The sequence below is a fragment of the Polypterus senegalus genome, chromosome 7 (assembly GCF_016835505.1).
Source record: "Polypterus senegalus isolate Bchr_013 chromosome 7, ASM1683550v1, whole genome shotgun sequence".
NCBI lineage: Eukaryota > Metazoa > Chordata > Cladistia > Polypteriformes > Polypteridae > Polypterus > Polypterus senegalus.
The window spans coordinates 69,358,043-69,371,480 of NC_053160.1; the positions used below are offsets into that span (position 1 = coordinate 69,358,043).

The following is a 13,438-nucleotide window of genomic DNA, read 5'->3' on the forward strand; positions in this document are numbered from 1 at the left end:
TTTGAGTTTAATTTTGCTGACCTGTGAATTAATCGGCAGATCTTTTGTTATTCTTGTAGTCTCACATGAGTAGCAGCAAGGCATTTTCTATGCATAGTTTACTGTTAGAATTAAACATAAGTGCTTTGATATACACTAATTTTTCTATGTAAAATATTTTCAGCTTCATTTGCTTATTTTCTATTTTTAAAATATTTTCTCAATAGAATTGACCAAGTAACCATTAACTTTGGGCAAGCTCTTAAATGATGTTGAAGATTTCTTGTCTCTTTACCAGTTAAACACCCCTCGGGTATCTCGGTTTCTTGGTGTCAGTGTACTTGCATGTAACTGGAACTTCTTTGAGAACTGCTCTGTGTTGTCATGGAAAAAAGTTTCTGACATGCTAGGCGTCAATGGGGAACAAACTGCAAATATCAAAACATCCATCGAATAATTCTAAATTTGAATGTGTCATGTAATCCAGATATTTAGTTACAAACTCGGTGTGATGGTTTTTCATTAGCATTTTGATGTTTGCAGTTTTTTTTCCAGCTTTAATCCTTACTGAAGCCCATTGTGTCAAACTTCATTATCTTTGATTCTAGAAAAACATGACATTACAAACCAATCATTACTGTAACTGCCAACAATACGGGGGAAGTAAAGGACACCAAATATTTTTGGATGAAATATTCTTTTAAGCGTACCTTTGTGATCCTTGTTAAACATGGTGTACATCAGGGTCCCCAGGTACTGGAACAGTTTTATTTCTTTTATGTTGCCATTACAAGATAAAATATTAAAACACTGTATTAACTTTCATTCATATATAAAATGAAGCTTGAGATTGAATGATATTTCTTTAGTGACTCCAACTTCCTACAGACGGCCACAAATGCAACTGTTCAATTGATCAAAGCTAAGAACAGCAGAAAATGATTTATAAAGTTTAAAATATTCTAAGCGCTAAAAACTACCCAAATTCCATAATGGTAAAAGTGTGGTACAAGTATTAACTTTTTAAATATAATATGAAATGTCTCTGGTGTGTTGAGACTGTCTGGCTATATATATATATGGGAGTGTATACACACTGTGGAAGATGAACCCCAGGACAGAGACACCAAATGTCCAAAATCACGCACGTTTATTTCCATCAGCACCTTCCCAACCAATACAGTACACAAATCACTATCCAGCTCACAGTCCTTTTCTTTCTCTATTTCTTCTGCCGCCTTCCCTCCTCCTCACACAACCTCTGTCTTACTCCTCCCAACCTATTTATAACGCCCTGGATGTGCTCCAGGTTCTTCTTGATAGTTTTCTGATGGCACTTCCTGGTGTAGTGGAAGTGCAGTATGAGCACCTGGATTTACTTCCGGCAGCACTTCTGGTTGTTGAAGTGGTGTATTCCAGGGTTCCTTAATCATAGACATCTATAGATAAGACACTGTATTCACTGTGTTGCCCAGCCGACGTGATACGTCCGCACATCCACTATATTGCGAGTGGCAAAAGTGCCATTTAAACTAATACAGGTAGACGTGGAAACCGTGTTTTCTGATGAAAAAATAAAACGGTATTTACATACAACAGATTTTGGCGAATCGTCTAAATGCAATCATTTATATCCATTTATACACTAATAATGGCTATTATTAAATAATTATTAAATTCCTCCTGTATAAGTAACATTTCTCTGACTGCCTTTTTCCAGCTCCAAAACATTTCTAGACTTCATCCTGTTCTTGCACAACACAGCACTGAAGTATTGGTTAATGCCCAAGTCACCTCACGTATAGATTATTGTAATGCTATTCTATCTGGCATTTCACAAAAACTTATCCATCGCTTACAACTTTAAAATTCTACTGCCAGGATAATAACCTGCTCTTCTAAATCCACTGAACATATCACACCGATTCAACCTCACTGGCTGCCTGTTAACTACTGAATACAATGCAAAATAGCGCTCTTAACGTTTAAAGCTCCCCACAACCTCCCTGATCTCCTATAGACTTACACTCCCTCTGGCTCATTCAGATCCTGTAATTTGAGAGTATTCAGTCTGGCAATATGGTGCAGCCTTAGTTTGTGGAAGACGGACACAACTAAAGACATGAGCATAAAATGATGGTTGTCAATTTCAAACTGTGTTTTCTCAATGTGCTCCTTGAGAAAAAATGCATCATCGGAACCAATCTCAGCCCAAACAAACTTATTGATCAAAGATACACTGACAGCTTGCCCTAATGTCAACTGACGGATAACATGCTCAGATACTTTGACCACCTTGACTGTACCCTCAGAAGGAATCATCAAACCTCCTTTGTTTTTTTTAATGAAAGCAAGTGGTAGCTTTCATCATATGATGCTGGTACAGCATCTGTTACCAAACTAGCACAGCACACATCACAGGACAGCTTTCTCAAAATCCCATCTAAGGGCTACATCCCACTGCTTCCTGAGGTGGATCTCTTTGGGGAAACCTTCAAAGTTTGAGAAATGTTAACAGCTAACAACAATCTATATAGTTAGTGACTAAATACGTTTAGCCAAAACGTTGTTTGGAGGCTCACTTGTGATAAATGCATAGCTTTGCTAGCTTAGCCTGGCGTAGCTAAAGTTAAGATTATAAAATGGGATTTTCTAATGGCCAAATATAATCAAAACAATTGTACAGCTTTACCTATGAAATACAATCTAATAGGATCTGGTTTGGAGCGTACAGTGGTTTGTACAATCCCAAGCAGCACATGCGTGAGGCATCTTTATACATGACTTCACTCCACAGCAGTGCCACTCTCATTATGGCGGCGGCGTTGACGTACGTTGCTGCTGGTCATGTGGCGTCTAGTAATTCTATGTCTATCTCCTTAATCCTCCGGGCACCCCCTGATGGTGGCCATGGGCCTCTACAGGGATGAGCTTCCCAGTTCTGTTCCTGTGGACCCCATGCAGACCAGGGCAGCTGCCCTCTCGTAGTCCAGGTCAGGTATTGTCCCTCTCGTGGTCCTTCTAGGCGTCCGCCACAACACATACACTTGTATTCAGCTATACTGTAATAGTTCATAATGTTCTGGGTTTATAAGTGTGTGGTTTATTTGAGTAAATCCAGTTCAATATTGGTTCCCTCGAAGTGGGTTTAAAGTACTACTATTTGACAAAAATGTTGAAGCATATCTTGATTAACAGTTTAAAGTATTATTTGATAAAAATGCTGAATCCTAACTTAATTAACAATGAAGGTGCTCATTTTCCTTAAATCACGCAGTCACAATAGGGAATGTTGCAGAATTATCACGAATACACCTTCGTATCCTAGCTGCAGTCATTATTATGTATAACCTAACTTACAAAATCAATTAATTTTTAATATACATATTTCATGCATATGATATTGTGGGCAGCACGGTGGTGCAGTGGCTTGCCCTACTGCTCAAATCGACTTCAAATCCTTCGGCCTGTCCCGTTGTACCGAGTGCCTGCCATCCGCATCCGGACGACGAGCAAATTCGGTAAAAGCTCAATTGACCTGCTATGAAATTATCTTGTAAAATCGCTATTTCAAACTCACTCATTCAGTGGATTCCCAATCTGCACGTCTTGCTTAGAAAAGCTTACATTAAGGAATAAACAACACACGACATGGATAAAGAGTGGAGTGACTACGTGATGAGACGTGTTTTGTGTTGGATGCGGCTTAACAGTTTAAAAAACCCATAATAGATAAACTGACCTGAACAGCGATTCGCACCCCGCTTAGTATGAACGTGTAATGACAGTATTCTCGTTCATGCATATATTTCACAGTTACAACTAGAAAACTTTCCCTCTTTGCAGAATTAAGGCATGATAAAATGCTGCTTGTGAAGACATTACGGTTGCAGAGGACTACCAAACTCATTTTCATCAAACCAGACGTAAGAACTCTTCCCCAATCTTTCTTATCTCCATTTTGCAGAATCGATGTCAAACAAAATGATTGACAAAGGCTATCTCTTGGTGATTGGTTGTATATAAATGATTGGCAGTTTTTGTAACCGGTTAACAGTATGGAGTCCACGTTGACGTTTACGGAAGCATACATGGCCACACCCTTTGCCTTTTCCGGAACCTGGAGGGAGGGTTTCGAAAAATAGAAAAAAAAGGGGTGGATGAGCAAAGTTTTTTTTTTCCTTGACTCCGCCCTTCCCTGGCTTTGCCACGTTGATGGAGACGTGGAAGCCGCTGGACTGCCGTCGCTAAGGGATCCACCGGCAGCTACAACAGCAGGTTTAGCGGGCGTTCGGCGCGACTACAGTAGCGGGTGGTTATCCTGTCTCATAACTTAAGAATTCCACCGGTGTGGCTCCGTATCCTAACGCAGGTACGACATATTTACAGCAGCTTGTATTTCCTTATGTGCGTACGCGCGTGGGTTCTCTACTGTGGTGCTTCACTGCTGCTCAATGGCTGCCAAATCATCAGGCCTAGTTGTTCTCTGTATGCAAGATAAACTCGAGCCGCTTAAACATATAAATAGTTTATGATATTTGTTGATAAATAACGGACTCGGTTTCACACTTTTAACAGTTTTATGAATTGTTAACCGGAAGACCTGTAATGGTTAACATTTTTCTCTGCCTTAAATGTCGTTATTGTTGGTGTATGTTGCGGAACTTTGCTTGAAGTAGAAATGAGCTCCTCGAATAAATCTGTTAAAGTGGATTTTAAGTCGTCACTTAATGTTGTCAGGCCTCCACAGTGCATGAATTTTAAAAACAGCATTTCACCATGCAGGTTGCAATCAGATATTTTAGATCGAAGATATTTGATATACATAAATAACACATGATGGTGTGTTAACCTCTCAGTGGAAGTGAAGAGAGCATTCCACTTTAATTCCTGCGTATGTATAACATGTTTCGCGTTGATCCCTTCTTGAAGACATTCGTGTTCGCTGTTGGCGGCTGTGGTTATTTGGGGCAGGCTGGTTGCTGATGTACAGTTAGGAAGCCTGATCAGTTGGGAGCTCATTGTGGGGTGGGTCGTGACTCGCTTTTCACAACAGTCGGCAATTCATTGTTTTGTCATTTTGTCTAATCATAAGCCCTAGTTTACAACCAAAACCAACAAACCTTCATTTTAATGGAAGCTTTGAATAATGAACACCATCGCAAGACATTTTAGAAATACAGAGCAGTTTTTTGCATGTCCTGGGTCTTTAGTAAGTGACTTGTTGAACATGAGCTTTAGAATCATATGCTGTCTGTCATTTTAAAGCCAGTATGTGGCATGTAAACCACAACATTGTATATTCATGTTTTAATACCTTCAACTGCGGTTGGACTATTAGCAAGTCACTTCATTCTAGCGCAGCTGCAGAATTGATCTTTTCTGTAACTATGATGGTACTTGAAGAACATCTTGGCTGTTATGGGGATCTGATGCAATGTATAAGTTATGCACTTAAGTAAAGATAATTTTGGCCAAAACTCTTTGCCACTCTTTTTTTGCACATTTGCCTTTGAATAAAAAAGGCAACAGATTTGTTAGTGCAGATACCAAATAACACTAAAGCAGAGAAAAATGCATCTGCAATATATTTCTGCTTTTTAAGTTGAAGTACTAAAAATCCCACAGTAGGCACAAAGTACCTCTGCCATTAAGAAAATTGAAAGGAGCATTTACTTTAACACCAGAATCCCTGAAGCCTACGAAAAAAATTGTGATGCCGGGCCATCTTAAATTCCCTCGCACCTCCTCATCTGCGTCTTTTTTTTTTTTCCTGCAAATGTCTGTCAGCACCAGCAGCAGGCAGCCTGCTATCCCACCCCCAACACGCAGCTTAAATCGTACACAAAGTTCTCCCTGCTCAAGTCTGTTTATCTGGGTGTGAGGTACCATGACTTATATAGATTGAATAATATATCGTTATTTGGAACACATACATTTCATGTGTGTTCCATGTCTGCAACTATCTGTGTAAATGTATGATGACAGGAAATGTGAGGCAAAAAATGCTGAACACATAATTAGAACAGAAACTTTTTTTCATGTTCTACTAATAGTTGGCAAAATGCTGACGTGAAGTGTATAATGTGTGAAGACTGAAGCCCAAATTTCAAACACTTTCACAGTAGACACAGATATAACAAAACAAGTGTGCTTTTTTTCTAGAATTTAACCAAAGTAAAAGAAATTGGGATAGGGTACGACACCCACATATATATGTCTGCTTGGCTGGTGCAGAGGTAAGACGTGCTGTCTCCAAGTTGAGAGGTGGCAGGTTTGATCCTGGGTCCTTCATGCATTAACTGTTTTGAGTAGTGAGCAGCTATTATTATTATTACTGTTATGGAATAGAAACATACATTTTAATTTATTTGAGTCTATAACAGCTGGTGTAAATTTATGGTACTTGTGAAAGCTAGCGTTTTGTTTTATTATTCACTTTTATTCTCTGTCATGTTCACGCTCCCCCCGATCTGACACTGTTACGGCGCTTTTCCACTGCATAGTACGGCACGACATGGTTCAGTTCAGCTCACTTTTGGGGCGTTTTCCACTGGGAACAGTACCTGGTACCTGGTCCTTTTTTTAGTACCACCTCAGCCGAGGTTCCAAGTGCGCCGAACCGTTACCAAAACGTGACGTGTAAACTCTGCTGGTCACTGATTGGCCGGAGAAAATCGTCATTACTGCGTCACTGGCTATTCTTTTCTTTAAAGGTACACACACATGTGTCCCGTCAAGTTTGTGTCCCGTCTCTCCATCGCTGGACGCAGTTTGTTGCATAAGTGGATGAATGTTTTGTTTCAGACATTTCGAAAGTTCTCCAGCCACTGAGTGTTTGTAAAACCGGGAACAATCACATCCCACCACTCTGAAGCACGGTTAAATGTCCAAACAGATGGTCTGTTGCGACTTTTTGCAAAATGTGGAAGATCTGTAATATACAGAATCAGCATTTTAATGTTACACTGGCAGTTAAGTTCATTTTATGCTTTGCAACAGTGATAAAAGTTAGCTAGTGACGTGCTTTTTTTAGATGCTTACCCTTGCACGTCGTCGAGCTAAAGTGTTGTCGTTGTCTGCGTGTTGTTGTAAAAGTTCCACGGTGTCACGGCAGTAGAGGCGGCGCAACTATAACGACACGTGAATAATCCCGCCCACTCTAAAGCGGTACTAAACTGCAGTCGAAACGCAAACCGAGCCGAACTGAGCCGAACCAAGGTGAGCTGTACTGAACCGTGCTGTGCCGTACTATGCAGTGGAAAAGCGCCTTTAGTTTTCAAATAAAGATGTGCTATAACAGAGGTGAACTCAGTTGAGGTTGAGGGTTCTACATCAGAGAAAGGACAGAAGCCCTCCCAACAAGAAACATCCACTCACACATAAAAACAACACAGTTGCACCAGGTGTAAAGGCGAAAGCTGGCGCCATTTCGACTTTCGCAGCTTCACTCCATTGCAGATTTTATATGTAAGCATATCTAAATATATATCAAAGATTTTTCGCTGGTTTGCAGATTAGCGCGGACAATGTGTCTTTTAATTTATGGTACATGCTTCCTCAGTTGGTTTGCCCAGTTCATTTCATACAAGGGACGCTATTGGCGGATGGCTGAGAAGCTACCCAATCAGAGCACGTATTACATATTAAATAAAACTCCTCAATGATATACGATATGCTTCCCGCGCGGTGCTTTGCATAATTAAAAGCCCGAACAGCACCTATTGATTTTTGATTGTTTGCTTTTCTCTGTCTCTCGCTGACATTCTCTGCTCCTGACGGAGGGGGTGTGAGCAGAGGGGCTGTTCAGACACTGGCCTAGAGGATACGAACGCTCCTCTAAAAAATGCTGAAAGACTACTTTCACATTGCTCCCTTGCTTGCGGCTGCTTTGTCAGGCAGTGCTTCACATGCTTGAAAGCCCGAACAGCACTTATTGACTTTTGATTGTTTGCTTTTCTCTCTCTTTCTCTGACATTCTGTGCTCCTGACGCGCACTCGTTTGAAGAGGAAGATATGTTTGCATTCTTTTAATTGTGAGACAGAACTGTCATCTCTGTCTTGTCATGGAGCACTGTTTAAACTTTTGAAAAAGAGACAAATGTTTGCAGTGTTTTAAAGTCCCTGTCTCTACAACCTCCTGTGTTTCTGTGCAAATCTGTGACCCAAGCGTAACAATATAAATGTATGGTTTTTACTTTGCGGATTTTCAACTTTCGCGGGGATTTCTGGAACACAACTCCTGCGATCGAGGAGGGATCACTGTACATAGAAATCGCCCAAAAAATTCTGAACCATCGAGAAGTGTGCGAACTAAAGACATGAAGAATCATCTTCGCGCCAAACTGGAATCGTCCCTGCAAAAATCAAAGTCATCAAGACGATCTGGATCTGCATAATTAGATCTTGACCACCCTGTATAATAATAATAGCTGCTCACTACTTAAAACAGTTAATGCATGAAGGACCCGAGATTCAACCTCACGACTTGGAGACAGCACGTCTTACCTCTGCACCAGCCAAGATGTGTATGTGTGTGTTGTACCCTATCCTAATTCCTTTTACTTTGGTTAAATTCTAGGAAAAAAGCACACTTGATTTATTATCTGTCTCTTTTGTTAATTTGTTTGATATTTGGTCTTCAGTCTTCACACATTATACACTTCATTTTAGCATTTTGACAATTATATGGGCTGGAAATGGTGGCGCTGACCAGAAAACAGCAGACAAAGCTGGAGGTGGCAGAGTTAAAGATGGTAAGATTTGCATTGGGCGTGATGGATAGGATTAGAAATGAGTACATTAGAGGGTCAGCTCAAGTTGGACTGTTTGGAGACAAAGTCAGAGAGGCGAGATTGCGTTGGTTTGGACATGTGCAGAGGAGAGGTGTTGGGTATATTGGGAGAAGGATGCTAAGGATAGAGCTGCCAGGAAGGAGGAAAAGAGGAAGCCCTAAGAGAAGGTTTATGGATGAGGTGAGAGAGGACATGCATGTGATGGGTGTAACAGAATAAGATGCAGAGAACAGAAAGATATGGAAGAAATTGATCTGCTATGGCAACTCCTAATGGGAGCAGCCAAAAGAAGAAGAATATTAGTAGAACATGAAAAAAGTTTGTTTTAGCTATGTGTTCAACATTTCTTGCCTTGCATTTCCTGTCATCCTACATTTACACAGATCATTGTAGACATGGAACACACATGAAATATTATTTACGCTATAAATTTCAGGGCACCTCATACCTAGATAAACAGATTTGAGCTGGGAGAGCTTTTTGTACAACTAAAGCTGTGTCGTTGGGGAAGGTATAGCAGTCTGCCGGTGCTGATCGTCACAGTTGCAAAACAAAAGACTCCGATGGAGAGGTAATTCCAGGCCACCTTAAGTTCCTTCACAGAAGTTTTTTTGTATTCTTCATGGATTCTGTTGTTAAAGTAAGCATAAAGTGTCCTTTAGCAATCAAATTCATTTTAATTACACAAGGAAAATAATTAGAAGTTGCCACACTCCCAAGAGTTGCAATCAGAGTTGAATTTGGAACACAGATGAAAACCTCTTAAGTAGGAATTTCCTATGAAAATCATCGGTACAGTTTAGGTTTACAACTGAATTCAAGACTTTGTTTCAGCCTGTAAATAGAAATCTGCTTTGAGCCTAGTTTTTAAGTAGATGACTAGTGTATAATCTTAAGGAATTCAACTAAAGTAAATCATTGTTAATTTGTTTTTATGATCTGCCGTTCTGTCACTGATGAGCTCTTATACTTTTTTATCTGACTTTTTATTTAACATCATATAAAAAGATGATTATAATTATCCTTTTGTTTAGCAGTCACCTTTATGGAAGGCTCCTGCTGCAGTTTTCTTATTTGTTGCAGCTCTTTATCCAAAGTCATTTGGAAATTTTGGGCAACATAGTGCCACAGTAGTTTCTATTTTTTCTTCATAACATCATAGTCCTGGTTCACAACTCAGCCTGGACTCATTATTTTTTGGAGATCACACCTTTTTTGTATGTTTGTCTCAGAACATCTGGGTTTCCTTCCATATGTCAAGGCATATCTTGTGTGCAATTTTAATTAGTGGTGTTTAAAGGGCTCCATATGTGTGAGTGTGCTTACCTAAATATAAGTATGTCCAGCAATGGACTGACACTCTACCAAGGCTGAGTTCCCCACCTTGCATTCTATACTGCTAACATATGTTCCAGATTATTTGTGTCTAAAATGGCTTAGGCAGGCTTGAAGATGGAAGAATTTTTTTCTTTTTTGAAAATGCAAATAGATAAGAAACTAACTTAAAGATTCCAAAGGAAAAAAATATCTTATGTTTTTTTTCTTTCCCTGTTGGTGATGATCTCAGATTTGATGTAAACACAACTCCAAGATCTCCACAAACGAAACCTTTTAAACCCAAATTGATTTGTTGGGGACAATATTATGCAAAAATAGTCACTCCTTAAATAATACATTTTTATCTGTAATTTTAGTTGAATTTAAAAAAAAAATAATACAGTAATTTTATTTTATAGGCAGCTACTTGAACTGGATTAGTGGTTTATTGTGTGGATAAATATATTTTCTAACTTTAAAGATGGTTATTACCTCACTTACGAAAAGAAATATTTAAATTTATTGGGACTTAACTTGAAATTTAAAGATCTGGCATTTGTTTCTCCCATGATGGAGACAAACTGCCGAAATAACTAGTCTTTGGATTTATGATCCATGTCTGTTTTAACATATGGTGCAACATTTTGTTTTAGTATGAAACTTAAAGAAATTAACAGAACGGCCATACAGGCCTGGAGCCATGCCCAGCAGTATCCCGTCTTTTTGGCAGCTGGTAAGTACTTTTTTTGTGTGTGTGTTACCTTTTGCATCATTTTGGAGAGATAAGGGATAGAAGAGCTAATTGAAGACAATGTGTATAAACATATTTGGTCTATAAATGTTTAGTGATATTACTATCATTGTTGCTGTAGGTACTTCAGCTCAGCAGCTTGATGCAACTTTTAGTACAAATGCTTCCCTGGAAATTTTTGAGCTTGATCTTGCTGACACAACATTGGATATGAAATCTTCTGGTGCTTTTACGTCTGAGCATAGGTAAATAACAGGCATTTCAATCTTTGTTGAAATACAAACAATATAATAACCGATTGTCGTAACTATACTATCTAGCTATTTTACAGTTTTAAGGAGACATTTGTTTACTGTTTAATTGGCAATTCTGCACTGACCTAGTGTTGGTGAGTTCGGCTTGTGTCCGCCAGTGTACACTGGGATGGATTGAAACCACATTTTAATGCTGGTTTGTACAGTCACTCCCAGCGCTGATGGGATAGGCGCCAACTTGCTGCAACCATAAATTGGGCAAGCTGGCTTATAAATGAAAGGATTGTTGTTTTTGTGTCTTTCTTTAAGGAAAATCCTCTTGTACTCCACATTATCTTTGAACAAAACTGTGCAAAGGCTATAAAAACCTGGGTATTGCCTGATATTATAAAGTGTTCCGTAAATTCTTTTAATAGTTGTTTTTTATTATGCATAAGTAGTTTTTCCAGGACATAAATGGTTTTATTATTTAATAAACAATATTTTTATAATGCTGCATTGAAGGCAGTTGTGTTAGAAACCTGTTAATCTGTTCTTATAATATCACTATTTTTGTAAAAACAAGTAATGTGTGTGCAGTATTTTTTTTCTATCTTTAGTTGTTGTTTTGCTAATTTGTATAACTGTTTTTTGATAAAATGAAAGGGTTTGGAGCTTTACTGTATTCATTCGTGTTTAACCTCTCAGCTTAATATGAAATGTGATCTTTAACACCAGGTATCACAAACTTGTTTGGGGACCACATGGGATAAACTCTGAAGGACTGCCTTCTGGGATACTAATTGCAGGTGGTGAAAATGGAAACCTTGTTCTTTATGACCCAGCAAAAATTATAGCTGGTGATAGTGATGTGACCATTGCTCAGAATAACAAACACACTGGTCCTGTTAGAGCTTTGGACATCAATCCATTCCAAGTAAGTGATCAGATTATTTAAGACGTCTACCTTTAATGCACTGATTATGTTTTTACACAGAGCTGTAGCAAATTGGTAATGTTTATATATAAAAAAAAAAAAAGCTCTTTTACTTTTGAAAATCTGTTTGACTATTTTATCTATTGTACGTCTAAATGCTTAACAGATTGAACAATTGTTATTAATATGGTTTGCTACAGACCTCTCCAAACAAAATGGTTTTGTCTTTGTTTGCATGTGAAATAAACATTTTCAGATGGCTGCATATAAAGTAGGAGTTTTAGAATTAAAACCACTATATCTAACTCTATATGTATGTGTGTGTTATATGGTATTTCTCATTTGCACTTTGTGTAATTATTCTGTAGCACTGGAGTTATAAGCAAAATACACGTAATAAGAATACATCAAGTTTAATTGATTTTTTTTTTAAATTCTATTAGAACAGCTAGTTCAAATTTGATCAGTCTGCTTTGAATTATGCTTCTTAACAGAGAATTTGTGGTTTGCCAAGTTACATTCATATGTATTTATCTTGGCTGTCACTCCTGTGGCATTTCTTTGTGTACAATTTGACTTGAAATGTTGTACATCATGTGAAACTCTAGCCAAAGACTGCCAGGAGTGCAGATTTTTTCCAGTGTCTCTGCTTCAGTCTATTAGTAATAAGAGTGGGTAGAATACTACATAGGGATAGGTTTTAAGGTTGTCCAAGTAATAGTAATTTCACTGAAGCAAAATACTTGTAGCCTTGTTTTTTTAAAAACACTCAAATTAGTTTTTTTTTTGTAGTCTCAGTGCTGTGCACATGATATTGTCAGTTGTCTTGTAGCTTACTTTTGTTGTTGGATTTTAGCTTTGAATTATGTTTAGTTTTTATTATAATTGCCTACATGTGTGATAATATTTTTGTTTGCTGTTTTTAGCCAAACCTTGTTGTATCTGGAGCCAATGAGTCTGAAATCTATATTTGGGACCTAAACAATTTTGGTACTCCAATGACACCTGGAGCAAAATCTCAGGTAATCGAAAAATTTATTTCAGAAGTTTACATAAAGAAAAACACAGCACCCAGGTTTGGTACTGGAGAATGTTGTGCCTATCATGGATTGCAGTATTATTGTATTAGCTAAAATCTGTTTGCACACTGAAGTTTCTTTCAGAAATGATAGAGGTAAAATATGTAATTCACATTGGGGAAGTATAAGAAATTTGGGAGTGGGGGGAGGAATGTAGGAATAGTAGCAGATAGAAAATAAGACAAGGACATTATCTTAGAAAGTGTTACTGTGTAGTTACAAGGACTAAAATCTCCTTATTGACAGAAAACACAATTAAGCAAATATTAACAATCAGAAAGGTATTGTATGGGCAACTAACCATAAAGCATCAAAAGAAGTATCAAGAACATCGCATTCTCTCTCCT

General features: G+C 38.3%; 1 protein-coding gene across 5 annotated transcripts in view; it reads left to right on the top strand.

Annotated features, from left to right (window-relative positions):
- The first annotated feature begins 4,173 nt into the window (after positions 1-4,173).
- sec31a (SEC31 homolog A, COPII coat complex component) overlaps positions 4,174-13,438 on the top strand; it is a 58,511-nt gene continuing 49,246 nt past the window's right edge. For all 5 annotated transcript variants that reach the window (XM_039758829.1, XM_039758830.1, XM_039758833.1 and 2 more), the window contains exons 1-5: positions 4,174-4,351; positions 10,745-10,824; positions 10,964-11,087; positions 11,814-12,012; positions 12,939-13,034. In XM_039758829.1, coding sequence (XP_039614763.1) covers positions 10,746-10,824; positions 10,964-11,087; positions 11,814-12,012; positions 12,939-13,034 — 498 coding nt within the window. In that variant the 5' untranslated portion in view covers positions 4,174-4,351; position 10,745. The remainder of the gene's footprint in view (positions 4,352-10,744; positions 10,825-10,963; positions 11,088-11,813; positions 12,013-12,938; positions 13,035-13,438) is intronic.